Source organism: Natator depressus, chromosome 2 (genome assembly GCF_965152275.1).
Source record: "Natator depressus isolate rNatDep1 chromosome 2, rNatDep2.hap1, whole genome shotgun sequence".
In the NCBI taxonomy this organism is placed as follows: Eukaryota; Metazoa; Chordata; order Testudines; family Cheloniidae; genus Natator; species Natator depressus.
Window position 1 is genome coordinate 226,001,846 of NC_134235.1, and position 23,776 is coordinate 226,025,621.

The 23,776-nt window shown below is 42.4% G+C and overlaps 1 protein-coding gene across 1 annotated transcript in view; it reads left to right on the top strand.

The window, feature by feature from the left end:
- MALRD1 (MAM and LDL receptor class A domain containing 1) overlaps nucleotides 1-12,852 on the top strand; it is a 450,886-nt gene extending 438,034 nt beyond the window's left edge. Inside the window, 3 exon segments of the mRNA XM_074946044.1 lie at nucleotides 9,481-9,556; nucleotides 11,223-11,288; nucleotides 12,693-12,852. Of these exon segments, the coding sequence (XP_074802145.1) occupies nucleotides 9,481-9,556; nucleotides 11,223-11,288; nucleotides 12,693-12,803 (253 nt within the window). The 3' untranslated portion in view covers nucleotides 12,804-12,852.
- The last annotated feature ends 10,924 nt before the right edge of the window (nucleotides 12,853-23,776 follow it).

Consider the following 23,776-nt stretch of genomic DNA (forward strand, 5'->3'; position numbering starts at 1 on the left):
CATTTGCCTGGAGACAAAAGTGGCAGGGGGTTTTTTTTGGATTTTGAGTTTTTACAAGGAGCACAAGTTTAAAAAGGAAACTTGTTTTTTCTTTGGGCTGGGTAAACACGTTTCCAAGTAGTTGGAAGTTTTTTGCTTTGATTTGGGCCCAGAGCAGAGACAAGGGAATTGTCTTTTTCTGTAGGCTGACAATCACTATCAGAGAATAGGTATTCTATTCCAGCACAGCAAAATTTTACAGCCAAGTTTTGTTTGTTTATTTCTAAACTTTGGGTCTAAAGTTAGTTAAAAACAGAGAGGTTAGAATGACCAAATCCGCGGCTCGACTACAGCTGGAATTAGCCAGATTTCAGGCTGAGGAAAGACAAAGGGAACATGAAAGACAGATAGAACTCATGCGGCTGAAGAAGGAGGAGAAGGAACAAGAAAGGGAGGCAGCGAAAGAGGCAGCAAAAGAGGCAGAACAACACCAAGCGGCTGCTCACAGGAGAGCTATGGAAGCAAGGGACAAAGAACTGGAGGAGAAGGAAAAAGAGAGGAAGTATGTGGAGGAGATAGAGAAGATAAAGGCTCAGCAGAATATCCCAACAAACCCTAGCAATCCTTCTCCAAGTACCACTTCCCATCCCAGAAAGTTCCCCACCTACAAGGCAGGCGATGATACTGAGGCCTTCCTAGAAAACTTCGAAAGGGCCTGCCTTGGGTACAACATCTCTACTGACCAATACATGGTAGAGCTGAGGCCACAGCTCAGTGGACCCTTAGCTGAGGTGGCAGCTGAAATGCCTAAAGAACACATGAACAAGTATGAACTGTTTAAATCCAAGGCAAGAGTCAGAATGGGGATAACACCCGAGCAGTCTCGTCGGAGGTTCAGAGCCCTAAGGTGGAAACCAGACGTGTCATTTACCCGACATGCCTACCACACTGTGAAACATTGGGATGCCTGGATATCCGGAGCAAGTGTTGAATCTCCAGTAAATTTGCCCTTCCTAATGCAAATGGAACAATTCTTAGAGGGTGTTCCTGAGGAAATAGAAAGATACATCCTAGATGGGAAGCCCAAAACTGTAATCGAGGCAGGAGAGATTGGAGCCAGATGGGTGGAGGTGGCAGAGAAGAAGAAAACTGGTCGCAGTTGGAGCGGAGACCAGAAGGGACAACCCCAGACCACACCCTATTACCGGGGGCCGCCCAAAGCCCCACCTACCTCCCAAAGGACCTCCCAAAGAACCCTCCAGACCCCTTATCGTCCCACCACCCCGTTCTCCAGCAACCCTCCTCGCCCCAGTGACCCGTCAGCTGGACGATGTTTTAAATGTAACGAGCTGGGGCATGTAAAGGCCAACTGCCCCAAGAACCCCAACAGATTACAGTTCATTGCACCGGAATCACACCAGAGGTCCACAGGCCCAGATACCTCCCAGATACCCTTGGAGCGGAGGGAAACTGTGAGTGTGGGCGGGAAGAAGGTCACCGCGTGGAGGGACACCGGAGCACAAGTGTCAGCTATCCATGCTTCCTTAGTGGACCCTAAGTTAATCAACCCAGAGATCCAAGTGACAATTCAACCCTTCAAGTCCAACTCTTTCGATTTGCCTACAGCCAAGTTGCCTGTCCAGTACAAGGGCTGGTCAGGAACGTGGACTTTTGCAGTCTATGATGATTATCCCATCCCCATGCTGTTGGGGGAAGACTTGGCCAATCATGTGAAGCAGGCCAAGAGGGTGGGAACGGTCACCCGCAGCCAGGCTAAACAAGCCGTGAGGCCTAGCTCTGTTCCGGAAACTTCTATCAGGACCCGGTCAGAGGTGATAGACCCGGACCCCAGACCAATGTCTGCAACAGCAGTAGTGGATCCAGTCCCAGAGACCCAGACGGAACCAGTCCCAGAACCGGAACCAGCCGAACAACCAACACCAGACCCATTGCCAGCACTGAATCCAGTACTTGCAACCTCAACACCAGAGGGCCCCACCGACCCTGAACTGGCAGCAGCCGATAACCCGACACAAGAGGCTCAGCCGGAGCCTGAACCCCAACATAGTGCACCAGCGGAGAGCGGTTCACAGTCAACAGAAACAGCTCCATCCCCTATATCGCTTCCAGAGGGACCAAGCCTAGGTCCACAATCCAATGAGGAACTGATGTCTCCAGCATCAAGGGAACAGTTCCAGACCGAACAGGAAGCAGATGAAAGCCTCCAGAGAGCTTGGACGGCGGCACGGAGCAACCCACCGCCTCTCAGCTCTTCTAATCGATCCAGGTTTGTTGTAGAAAGAGGACTTTTATACAAGGAAACTCTTTCTGGTGGACACCAGGAAGACTGGCATCCTCAGAGACAGTTGGTAGTTCCAACTAAATACCGGGCCAAGCTCTTGAGCTTAGCCCATGATCACCCTAGTGGCCATGCTGGGGTGAACAGGACCAAAGACCGTTTGGGGGGGTCATTCCACTGGGAGGGAATGGGCAAGGATGTTTCTACTTATGTCCAGTCTTGTGAGGTGTGCCAAAGAGTGGGAAAGCCCCAAGACCAGGTCAAAGCCCCTCTCCAGCCACTCCCCATCATTGAAGTTCCATTTCAGCGAGTAGCTGTGGATATTCTGGGTCCTTTTCCGAAAAAGACACCCAGAGGAAAGCAGTACATACTGACTTTCATGGATTTTGCCACCCGATGGCCGGAAGCAGTAGCTCTAAGCAACACCAGGGCTAAAAGTGTGTGCCAGGCACTAGCAGACATTTTTGCCAGGGTAGGTTGGCCCTCCGACATCCTCACAGTTGCAGGGACTAATTTCCTGGCAGGAACTATGAAAAACCTTTGGGAAGCTCATGGGGTAAATCACTTGGTTGCCACTCCTTACCACCATCAAACAAATGGCATGGTGGAGAAGTTTAATGGAACTTTGGGGGCCATGATACATAAATTCGTAAATGAGCACTCCAATGATTGGGACCTAGTGTTGCAGCAGTTGCTCTTTGCCTACAGAGCTGTACCACACCCCAGTTTAGGGTTTTCCCCATTTGAACTTGTATATGGCCGTGAGGTTAAGGGGCCATTGCAGTTGGTGAAGCAGCAATGGGAGGGATTTACACCTTCTCCAGGAACTAACATTCTGGACTTTGTAACCAACCTACAAAACACCCTCCGAACCTCTTTAGCCCTTGCTAAAGAAAACTTACAGGATGCTCAAAAAGAGCAAAAAGCCTGGTATGATAAACATGCCAGAGAGCGTTCCTTCAAAGTAGGGGACCAGGTCATGGTCTTAAAGGCGCTCCAGGCCCATAAAATGGAAGCATCGTGGGAAGGGCCATTCACGGTCCAGGAGCGCCTGGGAGCTGTTAATTATCTCATAGCATTCCCCACCTCCAACCGAAAGCCTACGGTGTACCATATTAATTCTCTAAAGCCCTTTTATTCCAGAGAATTAAAGGTTTGTCAGTTTATAGCCCAGGGAGGAGACGACGCTGAGTGGCCTGAAGGTGTCTATTATGAAGGGAAAAGTGCTGGTGGTGTGGAAGAGGTGAACCTCTCCATGACCCTTGGGCGTATGCAGCGACAGCAGATCCAGGAGCTGTGCACTAGCTACGCGCCAACGTTCTCAGCCACCCCAGGACTGACTGAACGGGCATACCACTCCATTGACACAGGTAATGCTCGCCCAATTAGAGTCCAACCTTACCGAGTGTCTCCTCAAGCTAAAACTGCTATAGAACGGGAGATCCGGGATATGTTACAGATGGGGGTAATCCGCCCCTCTGAAAGTGCATGGGCATCTCCAGTGGTTCTAGTTCCCAAACCAGATGGGGAAATACGTTTTTGCGTGGACTACCGTAAGCTAAATGCTGTAACTCGCCCAGACAACTATCCAATGCCACGCACAGATGAACTATTAGAGAAACTGGGACGGGCCCAGTTCATCTCTACCTTGGACTTAACCAAGGGGTACTGGCAGGTACCGCTAGATGAGTCTGCCAAGGAAAGGTCAGCCTTCACCACACATCTCGGGCTGTATGAATTTAATGTACTCCCTTTCGGGCTGCGAAATGCACCCGCCACCTTCCAAAGACTTGTAGATGGTCTCCTAGCGGGATTAGGAGAATATGCAGTCGCCTACCTTGACGATGTGGCCATATTTTCGGATTCCTGGGCAGACCACCTGGAACATCTACAAAAAGTCCTTGAGCGCATAAGGGAGGCAGGACTAACTGTTAAGGCTAAGAAGTGTCAAATAGGCCTAAACAGAGTGACTTACCTTGGACACCAGGTGGGTCAAGGAACTATCAGCCCCCTACAGGCCAAAGTGGATGCTATCCAAAAGTGGCCTGTCCCAAAGTCAAAGAAACAGGTTCAATCCTTCTTAGGCTTGGCCGGTTATTACAGACGATTTGTACCGCACTACAGCCAAATCGCCGCCCCACTGACAGACCTAACCAAAAAGAAACAGCCAAATGCTGTTCAGTGGACCGAAAAGTGTCAGAAGGCCTTTAACAAGCTTAAAGCGACACTCATGTCTGACCCTGTACTAAGGGCCCCAGACTTTGACAAACCGTTCCTAGTAACCACAGATGCGTCCGAGCGTGGTGTGGGAGCAGTTTTAATGCAGAAAGGACCTGATCGAGAATTCCACCCTGTAGTGTTCCTCAGCAAAAAACTGTCTGAGAGGGAAAGCAACTGGTCAATCACTGAAAAAGAATGTTACGCCATTGTCTACGCCCTGGAAAAGCTACGCCCATATGTTTGGGGACGACGTTTCCACCTGCAAACCGACCATGCTGCACTGAAGTGGCATCACACCGTCAAAGAAACTAACAAAAAACTTCTTCGGTGGAGTTTAGCTCTCCAAGATTTTGATTTTGACATCCAACACATCTCAGGAGCTTCTAACAAAGTGGCTGATGCACTCTCCCGTGAAAGTTTCCCAGAATCAACTGGTTAAAATCGTCCTTGAGATGTAGAAAATATTGCTAGTCTTTATGTACTTGGTAGTATATTTAGAGATGCATGTGTCTTATTAACTCTGTTTTCCTAGAGCTCCAGGAAGAAATCCCAGCCAGTGTTTCACCCTAGCTGAGATTTGGGGGGCGTGTCATAAATATAAAGGGAAGGGTAAACCCCTTTAAAATCCCTCCTGGCCAGAGGAAATCTCCTCTCACCTGTAAAGGGTTAAGAAGCTAAAGGTAACCTCGCTGGCACCTGACCAAAATGACCAATGAGGAGACAAGATACTTTCAAAAGCTGGTAGGAGGGAGAGAAACAAAGGGTTTGTGTGTCTGTCTACATTTTGTCTTTGCCGGAGATAGACCAGGAATGAAGCCTTAGAACTTTTAGTAAGTAATCTAGCTAGGTATGTGTTAGATTATGATTTCTTTAAATGGCTGAGAAAAGAATTGTGCTGAATAGAATAACTATTTCTGTCTGTGTATCTTTTTTGTAACTTAAGGTTTTTGCCTAGAGGGGTTCTCTATGTTTTGAATCTAATTACCCTGTAAGGTATTTACCATCCTGATTTTACAGGGGGGATTTCTTATTTCTAATTACTTCTATTTTTATTAAAAGTCTTCTTGTAAGAAAACTGAATGCTTTTTCATTGTTCTCAGATCCAGGGGTTTGGGTCTGTGGTCACCTATGCAAATTGGTGAGGCTTTTTATCCAACATTTCCCTGGAAAGGGGGGGGTGCAAGTGTTGGGAGGATTGTTCATTGTTCTTAAGATCCAAGGGTCTGGGTCTGTAGTCACCTAGGCAAATTGGTGAGGCTTTTTACCAAACCTTGTCCAGGAAGTGGGGTGCAAGGTTTTTGGGAAGTATTTTGGGGGGGAAAGACGTGTCCAAACAGCTCTTCCCCAGTAACCAGTATTTGTTTGGTGGTGGTAGCGGCCAATCCAAGGACAAAAGGGTGGAATATTTTGTACCTTGGGGAAGTTTTGACCTAAGCTGGTAAAGATAAGCTTAGGAGGTTTTTCATGCAGGTCCCCACATCTGTACCCTAGAGTTCAGAGTGGGGGAGGGACCTTGACAGTGCCAATAAATAATAATAATGATAAGTAACTTGAGCTTGTATAAGCTTGTAAAGTGCACAATGTGATAGCACCACACAGAGACCTGAGATGTTACTCCTGCTTTTAAAGAAGAGGATTTGATGCAGCAGAGGCATTTAAGTGACTGAAGGGTTAACTGCACTTGATACTTTACCACAGCTTGGTTTCACTACAAAGACCAGTGTCCACTTTGCACCTTTCATGGAGTGATGTGATTTTGCGCTAGGTGTTAGGCACGGGGAAAGTGGTGTGCTCTAAGAGAAGAATCCTTCATTCTTTATTCAGAATGAGTTTGGCCTGAATGATCAGTGCACAATTGGGCCCCTGTTTATATAATGTCTATCAGGTTAAAGGTGTTTTAAAAAAAATACAAAGTAGCAAAAAATAACTGAAAAGGAAATGAAGTACAGAACCAGGCAGACAAGACAGTATATTAGCAGCCTAATCAAGCAAGAAACCCAGAGGTACAGTAATTCTAAACCAATCACCATAACTGTCTTTTGAGTCTACCCAGATTGCACCCTGACATACATTTCCTCTGCAGAATGGCATGACTACAATATATTTTTCAAACCTACATTGTGTGTAAAAAGCTTTGTGAATATTTTAGGAACTGAGACCTTTCATTAGATTTACAGTTTGAAACATCTATAAAGTATGTGTTCAAGAGATTAGTGTAATTAGAATTGAATCGTCTGTCTTTTAGCTGTTTTTTGTTTGTTTGTTTTATTTTTTGGTTATAAGTGTGGTAAAATTCAGTTGAGGGCACACTCTTCTTATAACGTAGACTGTATAGCATTGTATGTTGTATTCTGGCTAAAACTGACAGTGTTTGGTTTTGCAGTCTAGATTGAATTCTGAATTGTCACATCCAAACCAATTAAATCCAGATACATTGATTTTTCCATTAAAAAAGCCTTATGCAACTCAACGATCTCTTTAAACACTGACAAGTGTTTTTATGATCAATGGAACTTTCTCCCATCTCTGATAAGAGTGTGATGCTATTCGTGGTGAGTGGAATCTGTACAAAAGCAACAGCTGCTGCTCCGTCATGGAAATGAGTTTAGCAAAAGTATCACCCATGTGATCTGGTCTGCAACCCAAGATGATTAATTCTTTCCTTTCCTTTTTGTGGTAGCTCTGGTTATGTTAGAAAACTCAGTTCCATCTGAGCTGTTTCACCCATACATGTGGTTTAGTTTGTTTTTCCTAAAAATCCAACCATTTGGCATTTTTCCCCCCTAATTGAGCCCTTTTTTTTCCAGTTTTGTTAATCTGAGATTTTCACATGTGAAGTATTCTACGTGGCTGCGTTTTATAAACTTGACCTATGGACTGATTATTTTGGACTATGATATTTGTGAGTCAGCCCTTTACTGTAGAGGGCTGACACGATATGTAACTTAGTTCCCATCGTGAGACCTTGTGATGGACATACAGCTCATGGCTGCAGCCATGAGCTATCGTTTCCAACGAGAGTAATGTCAAGTAACAGCAAGCATTACAAGAATGAGATTAACTCAAGTCACTGCTATATATTTAGTGAAACTGACTGCTCAAGAAGTTTAAAATTAGGGTGTAAACTGATGACCAGCTGGCATCAGGAAGAATTTTCATCTTCTGTGTAATACTGCAGTTCTATGCCTCTCTGTGCAGCATCCACATTGATAACAGGATGCTGAAATGAATGAACTGCTGTCTGTTCTAGTATGACAATCCTTATATTCCTAATTAGCCAAAGGTATAATACACCATGTTCACATTATGGGGTATGGGTCCAAATTTGCACAACTTTGTGCAGGCAAGCATCTTGTAATATAGTTGATGGATTCAAGCAACTGCATACATAGGTGACAGGTTTTACAGATGAAAATCCACTCTGCCCCCTTTTAAGTAATCTCAAAATAAGCTGATGGATTTTTTTAAAGTATAACTACAGGTTGTTTACTGGGAAGGTGATTAAAAAATCCATTCATTTCAACATTACAAGTGGCCAGCTAAGACTATGGGTAAGATTTGTTTTTTAATCAATGGGAGTTAGGCACCTAAATCCCTTTTAAAATCTGGTTGCACGTAATTATTCATGAGCAATTTATGTTACACTAAGGAATACTGAATCACTAGAGTTTTAGTGGCAACACAATGGTATAAAGAAAATGATTTAATCCCACATACTGCTGCCAATATAACACTGTTATAACTTTTGAAGTGTTACGTTCTTGTGATATTTAATTACCCTGCTTACTAGCTTTGTTGTTTGAATGTCTGGCAACAGTACTCCAATCCATTTTCACCATACCTCAAAAAAATCATAAGTGGTTTGATTAGGAAGCTGAAAATCTGCTTGTTTATGGATAAGAGACTGATTAATAATTGGGACTTACCAAGGGTGAGCGAGCTGCAGGGGCCCACTTGGCTAGTCATGTCCTGCTGAAAAGCAAGACATATAATTCCAACTAGTAGTCAGAGAGTAAAGGGAGTGAGAGCAACTTGCAAAAGCAGGTTCTTTCAGAGCAAACCAGAACTTTGCTCCTGCCCATATCTCCTTTATGCCCCCTCTTGTCTTCCTCTGTCTATAACTCTGTTATGCTCTCCACCCCCAAAAATTCCCTTTGTCTCTTTCAACCACTCCTGACTTTGTGTCTTCTTGCAAGTTACCCCCTTATTCTTGGAACAGCGTCCTAATTAATGAACATCAGGCTCCTCCATTAAAATAATCTGTTTTGTATAGCATTCAGGTCTAAGACCACATGCCACGCTCTTCCTTACTGCACTGTACTGTGATGTCTTTGTGCCGGGCCTGCTTGTGCCATTAAAGTGAAGGCCATGTCTACACTTACCGGAGATTGACACGGCTGCGATCTATGCAGCGGGGGTCGATTTAGTGGGTCTAGTGAAGACCAGCTAAATCAACCGCAAAGCGCTCTCCAGTCAACTCTGGTACTCCACCGGAACGAGAGGAGTAACGTAAGTCAGTGGGAGAGTGTCTCCCGTTGACGCAGCAAGGTGTAGATACCACAGTAAGTCAGCCTTAGCTACGTCAACTCCAGCTACATCATTCACATAGCTGGAGTAGCATAACTTAGGTCGACTTACCCCAGTAGTGTAGACAAGGTCTGAGTCTGTAACTTACCTGTTTGGCCCAGTTTTACCTATTGTATAGCACCAAATATCCTTACACAACACTTTGTAAATCATGTTGCATAAGTCCTTGGATGTGCAATAGTATATTATTTTTTAGCAGAAACAAGTTAAACAATTATATTTTTACTGTCTTTTCAAAAACTGCTAGCTCACAGAACAAAACCCATCAGGCCAAATTCATCTCCTGTGTAATTCCGGTGACTTCAGTGGAGTTATATCAGGAAAGAATTTTGCCCTTTATCTTTTTGGCTCAGCCTTAACCAGTTTTACTATTTGAGAGTCTATATCTTTTTAAGGAACCTGGAGGAAATCCATAATACTGCATTCACTAACCCATTGTACGAGGATCATAGCTCACCTGGGAAAGTAAAGGTAAGTAGTAATAGCCAGTTGTTCACTTACAGAAGTAGAAAGTACAAAGCCACAGTGTTGTTCAAACATGCTGCCCAGGAAAACAAATGAATGTTTTTAAATAGAGAAAATAAGTCTTACAAAACTACTTCATTGCCACTGGCAGTCAAGGTAAGATTTCTGCTGCACTGTATTTTCAGCATACTAATAGTCCCATTTGAAGGCAATATAGTGTTAGGAATGTCTTTGTGGTTGCAGCTAATATTCTCTGGCTGGTGAATCTGAATAACACCTATTTTGGTTAGAGTATTTAGTCACATATTTAGAGCAAATGCCCATTCACTGGGCTTCCTTCTCTCCTCGTGCTTCTGAAAATAAAGAGCACTTTAAAAACATAGAGGGCTAGCTAACCTACAGCACTTAGCTACATGTATGCAACACCATTGGATTTAGTGAAAACTATGATACACACTCTAATCTTTTAAACTCGTTGCAATTTGCATTGCTATAAAATATTATAGTAAACAAAAAGTCTGCAGAATATATCATCATTGGTATGGCTTTGCCTAATCGCATTTGCTGAACATAACTGAGTTTACTAATAAAACATTGCTAATTAAATTATAATCTAACAGCTTCATATAGTTGTAAAGATTCAGGAAGAAAAGATTCAAGCATCAAATTATATAGTGGGCCAAAAATTCTGCTCTAAGTTAGACAGTTCAAGCCCATTAACTGAATGCATCTCAGTTACATTGCTGTGGTATTATGACTTATTTTTAATTTAAAAATAACTCATATGAAGAACATTATCCATATGCCTTGGAAATAAAAGGTGCAAATTAAATCTTAAAGTATCTTCCCTACCTCATTTTGAGACTACTCTTATCAGAACTATAAGAACTAGGCTAGGTTTACCATGGCAAATAAAATTTCTCTTATCCTTTCCTCAGTAAGTAATATCAGATTCTACCAGAGCATTAAACAGGATTAACGATGGCATGCCATTTACTTTCTATAAAAAATTCCTCACATCTGATTTTGGAAACATTAGATCAGATTCATTCACTTGCAGGTTTGGGTTTTTAAGAGCATGTTGGAAACATTCCCATTACAATCATGTCCGTTTTAGTAGGACACTTCTATTTTAGTTAAAATAGATTCTTGACAGGCTTCATTTAATAGCAAGTTGAAAAACAGAAGTGTGGTGTCAGAAGAGATATTTTCATACTGGATAAAAGATCCCTGGGCACTGTGATTGAAATCTGGTGCTCCACTAGATTTTCTCTCTTGTTTTCTTTAAGAATTGAATGATATGTGCTTCCAATAATTTTTTCTGCAAGAGCCAAAACAAAGGTTCCGCTATTTTCCCAGAGCTTAAAGAACATTAAGTTTGAGTGATTCATGTCTCCAATCAGAAAATATAGGCAAACAGTAACAGTATCACTAATCTTCAGATGAACAACAGTTAAGTACTTAACAAACTCAGCTTAACTGACCTTCCTGACAGACTCAACCTAGACCTAGCATTGCCACATTTTTGCCCATATAATTGTATAATTTGTTGTTTAGCTTTAATTTTTTCTCTCAGTTATATCATTTGATGACAATAGTTCTGGTATCTGTCTCTTTAATGTCACTTACTGTTAGATCAGCTTCAGAGCAACTTTATTTATCTCTTTTGTAGTCTTCTGAGTGTGTTGCCCCACCCATTGTTCAAATCAGTGTTTCCCCATGGCAAACGCAGCAGGAGGTATGTATCAATAATTTTCTTTTCAAAATGCCATGTTCATTCCTATGATGGGTATTTCAAACCTCTCTCAAATTATTGCATTATTGACAAACTACTTCTCTACTTTGCCTTGTTTCTGCTTGCATTTGCTAAATATTACAGAAAAGATCCAATAGATAAGCATAGTTAGGCAGAGTACTAAGTATGAAGATGACTTTACTACAAAGTGTTTTTAACTAGATTACTGATTGAAACAACCTTGTATGGAGTTTAATTTGAAATTCTGAATTAAGTTGCAAATCCTAAATTAAATGTTTTTCTAATCTCCTTATTTGGGTTTTCTCTTTAAAAGAACTAAGATGGCTATTCAATTTGAAACATTTCATTATACCAAATACAGTAAATGCAAACAGACTGCTCTTCTGGGCGTACTGTGTTCAGCTCAGAATTAAGAAAATTTCAAGACAAATGATGATGCTACTGAATTGTATTAAGAGGTGCCAATCTGAAATTGAGTCTTTACCTTCTCTGTGAGTTTTACAAAATGGAAATTCACTGTCATGGTTCTAAGTGCTACTAGCCATTCCGTTGCTTGCTTATAATAATCTCTCAGAAGAGTCTTAGATAATCTGTTAAATAGGATATCATCTTTCCTTATTACATACAGCAGGATTAGGAGGTGTCGTCAATGTAATATTAAAGGAAGGGCTGGGAACTTCCTGAAATTCATAGATATTCCACCATCCACAACTTTTAGCAGCAGTGCAACCCAGGTACAGCTGAAGCTACTGCCATGAACTTCATTCAGTTGCTTAATGTAGCATAGCATTTCACAATGTCGTGCAGCAGTTTAACCCTTATCAGTAAGGCAGTTGCTCTAGAAATGGTCAGGGATGACAAAAGGCCTTCCATGGAGAGGAACTTTATATCCTTGTCTATAAGTCAATGTATATAGTGCTTTAAATACCTCTCCAGGGATGAGCAATCAGTTACTTAACCAAAGCACCCCTATAATAACAGTGCTACAAAAATGTACTCACGGGGATAGATCATTATTATTATTCATTTGTATTACAGTAGCACCGTGAAATCCAAATCAGAATTGGGGCCCCATTGTGCTAGGCACTGTAAAAAAAATGTTTATAATCTATCCAGACAAGGTGGAAAACAGAGGTATAGAAAGATGAACTGACTAGCCCAAGGCCACCCAGCAAGCATTTACTTCAGGAGAAGTATGCTCGTTTACATCAGCTGAGAATCTGGACCTAAATGTTTGGGATTCTTGGCTTAGTTTGAACATAAGGATGTTCTCTGGGGCAGGTGTCATTGCATGTTACTTGGATATCCTAATATCTACTGCCATTCTTGCACCTATTTCCAAACAGCACTTACTGCTGAAATAACATTTTTATGCCTTTCTTCTAGCATGCTTCCAGTAAAGATACAAGTGTCTCTTCCTTTTCCAATCCTCTTTATGGCAAAGCAACAGAAAACATGGAGAACTTGTGCAATTTATTCAAAGTAGACATACAATAGAATTGATACTATGTGTAATTTTTTCCTTTGTCTGAAGATTTTGTTTCTAAAATCTAGTGGAAAGTATGTGATTAGGATACTGTGAAATAATTCCTCAATTAAAATAATTATGTTCTAAATATAACACTACCGTGAAAATACCATCTATGCATATGTGAAAGTTTAAACCTATGTGATAGTTCTCTTGGTACAAAAATAGCCTGGTAATTGTAATTATGAATTCACTGCACATTTGAACGGTTGAAATTCAAGTGTATTAATAAAAAGAAGTTTCACTTAATCCAAACCATTTTCTTGGGGTTTTTTAGTTCTAATTTTACTGCTGCTATTGAGAAAAGATGACTCATTTCTGTAATTTTGAACCATAAGGGCACTTTACATAGTTATTTTCGTGTTCCAAAGGGAAAAAGTAGGAGAGCTAATGTACCATCCAAACAAGCAGACCAGGCTATAGCAAAGTGATTATAATAAATATCTTAGTCTTGGGTCTGAATACCAGCTTTGCAAGTCAGAGGTCTGACACACTGTGTTGTATACTTGACTTCACAAAGACATAAAAATTAACATTGAAAACCATACCTACTCAAACGTCCTTCTGCTCCACTTTTCACCACAAGCTACTCATGTTTTTAGGTTGGTGATTGATAGAAGGTGGATATTAGCCTCTGCAACAAACCAGCTTCTCTGCTGAATAGGTCGTTTCCCACCAGAGCCAAGAATTATGGCCTCCCAACCTTAGTGTAATTCTGAATAATGAGCGGGATTTTAGGGGGTGATATTGGATTGCCTCCTAATTTTGAATATAGTCTGTGATGCAAAGAAAAGATTTGAGATGTTTATAGTTTAAGCAACTTTGCAATACATCTTCCTCGACAGAGTCCAATAGGCTCATATAGTTGACAACATTCTTTTTTATTTTGCCCTTATAGAAATATTCTGCAGGAAAGGGACAAAGCATTGTCTGGGACCATTACCATAGAATGCTGTAATTTTTCTGGTAACGGCTTTCTCCTCTTGATTATATGTTGGAGTACCGAAAGAATAAATATGGAAGTAATTTGCTGTACTACCCTTGCAAGCCTGGTGCATTGAGAATTGGGGCTCGACTCTGCAAGGTGCTGAGTAATGTCAACTTCTGAGCTCACTGGGATTTCAATTAAGTCCAGAAGAGTTGATTGCCTTCAGCATTATCAAGAAGCTCAAAACTTACAAGAGTGAGTCCTTGTAGTAGAATTCTCATTTATTCCGCCATAACCTGACTTTAATTCCAAAATTGTGCTGACACTGTGAAACCCTGAAGTGTCGTGTGTTGTAACCCATCATTCCCTAAACATGCTGTCACACTTTGCATTGTTATAAAAAGTTATAGTGATGCAAACGTTACAATTAACAAATACATACAGTTTTACCCAGTCCCTCTTACCGTACAAAATCAACCATTTTATTACATAATAAAACTAATCAGTTAATATTCTTAACAGAGGCATATAGATGTAAACAACTATAATGGAGAAACTTAATGAATTCTTGAATATCATTTATTTTCAATAGCTGTTTCCTGACACCTGAAATGAGAGGTGTCATTCCTCCAGGTTATCTGTACACCACAGTAGGACTTTTACCTAAATCATCTTCAGATTTTACATTTAGATAAGATGATTTTTACACTTTCTTTTAAAATACTTTTTCCCTTTCATCTTTCCTGACCTTCGATTATTTTTCACTACCCATATTGCACCAGAAACAAAAGATTCATTTATATCTGCTAAATAGTAACTGCCTTGTGCTTGACAGCTGAGGAGCGGCAGGCAGACTACTGTATTCAAGACAGCATTATTTCCATCAATTTGGTTGGGACTTTGCAGCAAGCTGCCTGTAAACAGTCTCTTATTAGAACCAAAGAGTAAATTCACATTTTCATTTTCACATGCCACAATTTTGATATTAAAAAAAATCTAAAACCAGTGCCAGAAAGGAAATAAATATTGTTAAATCTTTGCAGTCAGGTTTTTCTCCACTGAATACCAGCCCTTGACTAAATATACTATATAGGGTGCCTATGAGGGACTAACAAAGTCTAATGAGCTGAATCTCCAGCAAGTGTGGCTTTGCTTTGCCAGGCCACACTCAGTGCTGCTGAGCACTATATATGAGTTGTTTGCTGGGAAGACATTAGTTGACAATATCCTGGAGACTTTCTGTCTTAGTCTAATGTATGTACACACCTGAACAGGAATACCAGACAGCAAAAGCAAAATGCAGCACAAATCTTTAGGCAAAGCTCTGGCCTAGTTTGCAGCCAGACTGAGACCAGAATCTGGCTCTTTTTGTTTGAGGCAGGGTTGTGGATATCTGGATAAATGTGAGATAAGCACACAGACTATCAGTTATGCTAGTGTAATTCTAGAGTAATTCCAGTGTAATCATTTGAACACTTCACTAGAATTACTCTGAATTTACACTAATGTAAAATATCAGAATCACACACAAACTTTCTTTGGCCCATGTTTACCTGACTTGTGCAAACAAGTTCAGTCCAAGGTTTTTGTAACATGGGGCTGCACGTAAAGACATGCAAAACTGCATCTTTTAAATTCTGGCTTCTTTTGTCAGCTAGGAGAGCCTTATTTTGTGTTTTATCAAGAGGGAGGAAGAACGCTAATAAATTAACAAAGATGATAATTCATGAGTTACCCCTGAGGGCATTCTGCACCAAAAAATTAAAAATTCTGCACCAAAAAAATAAACATTCTGCACACAATATTTTAAAATTTTGCAAAATTCTGCAAATTTTATTTGTCAAATAAATGTGGAGGCTCTAGCATGACATTGGGGAGCACAGGCAACTGGCTGCAGAGAGGTGGGGGATCACTATGTAGCTCCCCCCCCGCACCGGGACATGGACTCAGCAGTGAGGCTGAACCCAACCCTGACACAATGCAAGGACTGGCCCTGCCCCAGAAACACCCCAGGGCCCTGTCCCTCCATGCCAGGTGCACCAGGTATGGGTAGGCAGGCTCAACAAGGCAGGATCCAAACGTGGAGGGGCTTAGTGTCAGGGAATCCAGGTGTGGGTTGAGAGGGTTCTGTGTGGGGCAATCTGGGTGCGGGTGGCTCAGTTGGGGATCCAGGTCAGGGGGGATCTGGATGCACAGGGGTTTGTTGAGGGGTTCTGGGTGCTACGGTAATGAGACTCTTCAGGGGGATCCAGGTGAAGTTGGTTGGGGCTGTGGGGGTGGGGAGGATAGAGCTAGGCAGGGAGGTCTATGTGTGGGGATTCAGTGGGAGTGTCCAGATGCTGAGTGAGAGGGGCTCAGTGGAGTGGGGATCCAGGTGCAGCTGGTTGGGGCTCAGTAGGGTGAGAATCAGGTGTGGCTGGCTCGTCAGGGTGGTCCAGGTGCAGGCAAAGTGGGGCTTGTTGGGGGGTTCTGGGTGTGGTGGGGGTAAGGCTAGGCGGGAGGGTCTGTGTATGAAGGGGTCTGGATACACTGGGGTGGGGCAGATGGGGGAACAGCTCCCTGTACAATGACCCCTCCCCCTGCAGCTGAGGTGTGATGGGTGCAGGAAGCATGGTCGGGGAAGAGAGTTTTCAGAGCTTCCTACAGCCAGGGGAGAAATCTGGGGGTGGGTCTGACACAACCCTGAATGCCGTGCAGGGGAAAAGGAAGTCCTGTCCTCTCCATCCCAGCCAGGACTAGCAGCTGAGCCCAGCGCAGGGTAGAAACCACCAGCTGGGTCTTCCCCGGTCCCACCTCCTACCCCACAGTGATTTATTTCTCCCCTGGCTGCGCTGGGCACCCAAAACATACTACTGGGGAGGGTTGCATGACCGGTCTTGTGGCTTCCCTTTGCTTCTCCGTCAGAAAGTCATTTTTCTGTGGGGAAGCAAAGAAATCTGCAGGGGGACATAAATTCTGCACATGCACAGTGGCGCAAATTTCCCCTAGGAGTGTAAATTTGTATACTAAGGGCATATTGCTACATGCCATTAAATAACCTGTGAAAATGGAGCGGGGGGGGTTAAAATATGTATGGAGGGGAACTTTTATGCTCTAATCCTTGAAAGTAAAACTGAACCATTTATTTTCCTATTAGTGTGTTGTTTAAATCATGTGACTAAGAAACTCTCCTACACGGTGGCATATATAGGGGGTAATTAAGTATAAAATGCAGCAAAGTACAGGCAGGGAAGGCACAAGGAGGAGGGTGGTAGCCCGTGGCATGCTATTCCCACACTCCACCATCACCACCTTGCCACTGGCAGCTCCTCTACAGCAGCCCCACCTTTTTGAAATTAGATGCAACCGGCTGGAAAGGTGGTTGAGCTATGGCCACTTTCTGTGCCATGTTCCCATAGCAGCCCACCAATGCGCTGATGGCAAATTGCCACCTAAGTAAATGGCACTTGTTTCAGCTTTAATTTGTCTATTGTAGTTTTAACCACCCTCAAAGGCCATGGCCTACATGGAAAGGATTTAGGCACCTGCCAATTTAGACACACAAATCCCAGAATCAGGCCCCAGTGGGACTCACAAAACTACAGCTTCAACTTCCCCCAAGCCCTGTAAGTGCCTAAACTTGCTCAGTGCCTCAATTTTTTGCAATAAAAGTACTGTAGGTGCATATGTTTCTTCCTCTGAATGTGCACACTGCAGCCCAAGCCCAGAGCAATGTACACATTGGGGAAATACAGACATTCCCCCACCTAAACTAATCTAGCAGGCATGCTCAGATCTCGCCTACTGGATCAGCCCCTCTAGGCATGCATACACAAAATGGCCTAGAGAGGGAGGAGGAAGAGGACCTCCCTTATAACTTTTAGCCCACTAGTTAGGGTACTCAGGATGCAGGAAGCTCCCAGTTCAGGTCCTCCCTCCATCTCAAGGGGAGAAGGGATATGAAGTGGAATCTTCTACCATTCAGGTGGGAGTCTCCTGTATACCAGCTTATCCTTCTCCCCTCCTCCCTGGCTTCTTGCTAAAATGGCGTAAGTGCTGAATGGCTATAAAAGGGTTGCAACTGAGAATCCCAAGCAGAGGGAGCTGTGGGGATTACTACACGCCCCTTGGCTTGGCATCTCCCATTGACTAGCTTAGTCAATGAGCCACCTAGCCTGCTCGTTTTTAAAAAGCCCATTCTAAGGTGCCTCTCTCTCCCTAATCATTGTATAGAGAGCCTAGGGGCCAAACTTAGGCATTTGTGAATCCCAGCGATTTTTGAGGTACCTAAAAGTGAGATTTGGCAACAGGAAAGTCATCTGCAGCCTCAGTGGGGGAGCCAGCAACAATATGGCACTTGAGCCAGTTATGCTAGTCAGTGAGTTGGGAGCTTGAAAAAATACCAAAAGGGCAATGGCTATGCATGGCTGGCTGTGATCTGTGGGTATTGCTTGCAGATACGTAGGCTCTCCATTAGTGGCAGGCCAACCCATGTATGCCTCCCACCACTTAGACTCAGGCCATGGAAAGGGGTGATATATTTTACATTCTCTTAGTCCTGTGGATTTTTAAATGTAACGTTTAAATATCATGTTGACCATATTTTTGCACACAAGCAGATACTTGCAAATCAAGGGCCAGACTAAGTGTCATTTCACAGATGTGAGTAAAGGTCAATCAAACTCAGGAAACTGTCTAGGCAGAAAAACTAAGAATTCCAAAGAGGTCAATCAGCTCAGGAGAAAGAGTTTTTCTACCTTCCTACTCAAAGTGTGCTCGTGGGAGGGTAGTCAGTGGTGCAAGCCATACTGAAATAAATGGGTTAAAAAGAAAAACCTGAGGACAAGTTGTCCCTGGGAATTCTTTAATCTTATGTGTAATTAGACCATCAGTTTCAGACTAAAGGCTTTGGATAATAATTGCAGGAAAGAGTCAGTTTCCACTCACTCAGCCCAGTGTTTAGAATGCAGCTATGGAGACTATACACATATAAAAGACACAAAAAATGAAAAGTCACAGTGGTTTGATATTTGTTGCATTTTCCAAGTGTTTGGGAAATTAGACTAATCAATTTAAAGAGTATTTTAAAAGCAGTTATACCAACCCTTCTTTTAATTGAGCTCCATTTTGTGCTCTAAATTTGAATCTTGATCCTTAGAATCTCCAATTTTTCTTCTCTAGATCATGTGAGTCATTCCTGTGGCAAGCTTTTAAGATATATGTGCCAGGTGATGTTACAAAGTCTTAGCCAACATTATTATATTTTTGATACCAAAAGATAAAAATACAATGGACTGAGCAGTAAAGCATAATCACCTGGACACATATAGTAAGGACCTCAACATTAATAATCTATTTGGTATTCGTAGGAACAGCTTAACAAGAAGTGGACATTAATAAGTACTACATTACAGTTGGTCTCCAATGAAATGAGTATTACACTTGCATTAGTACCTAAAGTACTCACCATGATGCACATAAAGTGTTGTCAGGGAATTAATGATTTGCTACTTATTGCAAAAAGGGGCTGCATTCATTGTAACATGATTAATCATGGAATAAATAAACTCAATGAGGTAGGTAGTATTTTTAAGATTACTTACCATCCTCAGTCTCTGTGTGGAACTCTTACTGATACCAAGAAAACCAAGAGCATTAAGGAAAAGAGCCCTATCTGTTTCAGTACCAGAAACTGAAAATCCATGATGAATAAGACCCTACTTGACTTGCAATATTGCAGAAATTGTGGATTCCACAATATGAGGCTTCCGCCGCAGTTTTGGGTGCCTCCACGCAGGGTGCCCCCACTCCCATCCCTGGGCTGCCGACAGTGGGTGCCTTCTATCAATTTTATTTTTTTTTAAATTGCAAATTACATCTAAATCTTGACACTGAAACAAAAAGGTTGGTTTCAGGTCAAAGGAAGCATTTTGTTTGACTCAAAACATTTTTTTTCAATTCATAAAAAATTCAGAAAAAAGTATTTTGGGGGGGCAACCTGAAATTTTTTTTCAGAGCTTCCAGGAAACTGAAAAGTCTATTATTTGCACAGCTCTAATTGTAGGTGTTCCAAAGTTCCTAGTCCTCTTTGTCTCTTTATTTCACACCATGACAGAAAAGACAAAGATGCTGTGTGATACATTGCGTTGCTGCAGCATCCCCACTAAGGAATGACAGGTATGTTGGTGGAGGAAGAATCCTTTTTTCTTTTTTTGGAGGGGGGGGTGGAGTGGGGGAAGGTCCTGTCAGACACACTGCATATAAAAAGGTAATGAGATGGGAAAAGCAAGCATAAGGCCGTCAGGGGTTTTGTTGTCATCAACTTTGTATTTACAATAATGAATGGTACAGCTGTTTTCTCAGTGAAAGCTGTGACATGGATTTAAAATCTGAAACAAAACAGCATTTGTGACTGCATCCTTGACCCAGGATTATGCAGTGGTTTATTGGCATTAACATTTTGCTGGAGGTTACAATAAAGAGAAGAGACTTCATTTGACTCGAGAAAGTAAAATTGCCATGTTTCATCTTCAACTCCTTTGAGCTGGTGTAGGTAGAATCTGTTGGGAGAGAGACAAATAGTCCCTCCCTCCCAAGTTTCCACCTTACTGTTCTCCTTCCCCTGCCCTGGGGTGGGAGCTTGTCACAGTGCAGTATTTCAGATCAAGTCTAGGTTTTTGCTCACCAGATGCCCTTAGGGATCCACTTTCTATTCTATGCAAATAAGTTATGCAGCCTAAATTGAAGATTTTATATGTATGAAAGTCAGGAAGTTAAGAGACAAGATCCCCACAGAAATCTTAACTTTGGTCCCTGTCACCAGTCCATTACAAGGGCAGAATCACCCAAGGATCTATGCAATATATGTTGTCACTTAGGGCTTGATCCAGCACCCATTGAAATTGATGGAAAGATACTCACTGACTTGAATGGGCATTTTATCAAGCCCACAGTGTCCAACACATTCAGTTCACTTATGCATGTGCACACATAAAAGGGAGTCTTGCAGGTACACACCTAATCCACCAACAATACTTGCAGGTTGCAGGACTATTAGTGCTGCCTGCTAGACTGTGGAATAGAAGGGGGAGCAAGAGGATGGAGAAGCTACATTAGGCCTTTCAGGTCTTATTTCACATAGGCTCCAACAAAGTCTAGCACCAAGGTATGCATTTTGTAAGTTCTGTGCATAGAAAATCTCAGCCTTAATATTGTATGGGTGATGCTTTCAGACTCCATTAGAGGCCATTGATGCCTTGTCTGATTATAGATAAAACTGCACTAATAAAGGCGAGGCTGAGGGTGGAAAATTAGCCTGCAGCATTTTACAGAACCAGTGGTTTTGGGAATCCTGATAAAAAGGATAGATAAGAAGCACACTCGTTGGCGGAATTGAGTTTTCTCCCCAGGGTCATTTCATTAAGTTGTGTGTTTGCTTGGTGTTCAGTCATGTCAGTGACAAGCCCCCAACTCTTTCATTTGCATACCCTGATGGTCAGTGAAATCTGGGTACAGTTTTTAGCCAAGGTTGCAGGTGAAAGTGGTGTCTCACATACAGCTGCAATGATTGTAGATCATTAATTTGAGGATGGCTCACATGAACCCTGTACTCATGGGTGAGAAGATCTCATTTAAGAAGGAGAGCAGAGGGACAATTCTTCACCATGCACAGGAGGGGATATTAGTCACCTCGCTATTGGTTAGAGTCTTATTTGTGACTACAGAGATCCTCATTCCCATGGGTGAGAATGTCAGGTAGCCCTTAATTTGGTTTGTCTACTGACCTGAGAGATACAAATGCCATGCACTCACTCTGCCTTGTGGGGTGTAGAATGATTGTGAATGCAAAATTGTGGGTGCAACTGCAGAGACTGAATCGAGCCCATTTTAAAATTTAGCATTTTAAATAAAAGCAGGGGGGCTATAATTTTAAAAAAAAATTTCAAGAACGCATCATCTGTGTGAAAATGTAATGCCTGCAGTGCTATCAAGGTTATAAAGAGCTACATTGATATGCTACATAAAAGTCGGTCATGTAAGTTAAATTTCCTAGTGGCACTTTTCACTAACAAAGCCAAATTTCTCACAAAACACTTGAGAGAAGAGCAGTAGAACTTGTTCATTTGGGACAAATTCTCATGCTCCTAACCTTTCCCTTGAATTTGCTGCAGATTTCCTAACATGCACACCAAATTCTGAGATTGAGTAAGATATTAACAATCAGTGAATATTTATATTGCCGAATTTCTTTAATTAGGACATAACTATAGAGCTGCAGTGTTTCACAGAGTTGCATTAGACCACTTTCCCCACTTACATGATGTTAAAATTCCAGGTATTGTAATAGGATCTACCCAGAATCACAACAGATTTACAAAACAGCCTATGCATCAGAAGAAGATATTTTCCCTTCTATGAGACCCATGTGACGTTTTCATATACTGTGTATGGTTTGCAAGTCACTGAGTACAACCTTTCTCTATTAGTAGTCAAGCCATTGTATTCTCTTGGTGTGGTTCTTTGTGAGACCACTTTCTAGTTGGCTAAGCAGTGAAAGGGAACTCTGTATCAGTACAAATCACTGTATGCAGAGAGAAACTAACAATGTGCACGTTTTCAATTACAAAATGTAAGTTGTAACCAACTTCAGCAACAGTGCAGACACAACATTACTCCATTCACCAGCTAAGGAAGAAACAAAGTAATAGAGGTACCAATTGTCACAGATCCTAGTGAGCGCCCCCTCCTGGTCAGCTACTAGGACTGCTGTGAGGAGAATCCAAGCCTCTGTGGTCAGGGTCCCCTGGAGCGTTAAGCTACTTAAACCTCAGGTCCCTGCAACACTAGTTCTTCCCTTAGCCTCTCTAGCACATTTCTTGGGCACTGACTCTCAACCTGCCACCCCTTCTTGGAAATGAAGCTACTCAGCCCACCTACCAGAGGCCTCCAGGACCAGCACTGATCCCCAAGATACCCCAAGTACTTACCCTCACCCCTCTCCCATTAAGCCACCCCGAAAGATGTAAAGCCCCTGGTCTACAGTTTAACGCACTTAGGGGCACACAGCAGCTGTAAAATAGTTAACACACAATTTGCACAATCTAACAGTTTTATGTTCTTTTATTCTTAATCATGTGTAAAGCACAAGAGTATAGACCATACAAAACATACATGCATGCATGTCCCTGCCTCAGTTTCCTCACCACTCCAGGGCATTCTATGGGCTGTGTTCCAAGTCCGTTAGGGTCATGTAGGTTCAGGAAAGCAGACAGGACCACCCCTGCCCCATGATGCTGCTACATGTTGGGTCACCTCTTCCTCCCAGGGCCCCTTACACATGTTCTGTGACCTTACTCTCCTGCTTCTTTCATACTTCCTCTTCCTGTGGCTCCCTGTTCCTGCATGTTTTTTTATTTAACACACACACCTGGCTCTTTCATTCTCCTCCTGCTAACTTTCCACAGCTCCTACCTTTCCCCCTCCCTGTAGAGGAGTCTGCTAAACTGGTTGTCTAAGGAGGCAGCTAACTCACTGTCCCAGAGGTTTGCACCTGAAAAAGGTCCGTAAGTCCCTAGCACCTTCTATTGCATTTGGCTGGTGTGTACCTTCCACAAAGCTTATCAGCAGTGGTGGATCTACATACATGCAGGCACTCATCTAACACAGCAGATTTTCATAATACAACTTCACCAGATCAATCATAATTCACAAGTTGTACAGATATAGCCCCGTTCATCACACCAATTAAATACTTTTAACTTAGAATAAAAGACAAATTGCTTCCAAAGGCAAAATGTCCAAAGGAAATGGCCAAATGTTTTGATTTGAACTCTGCATGTGGCATGAGAGTGAATTGTACAGCAGGCACCTGTCACATTCACCATTAACTTAACATCACTTTTTGCCTTTATTGTCTGTAGATTAGATAAGACTAATTATACAGGTGATGCCCTGTGATGAGATGTACAAACCCCACACTGAGAGGGAGGGCTTAAAGCACTACTTTGAGCTCAGGCAGCCCACCACACTTCACCC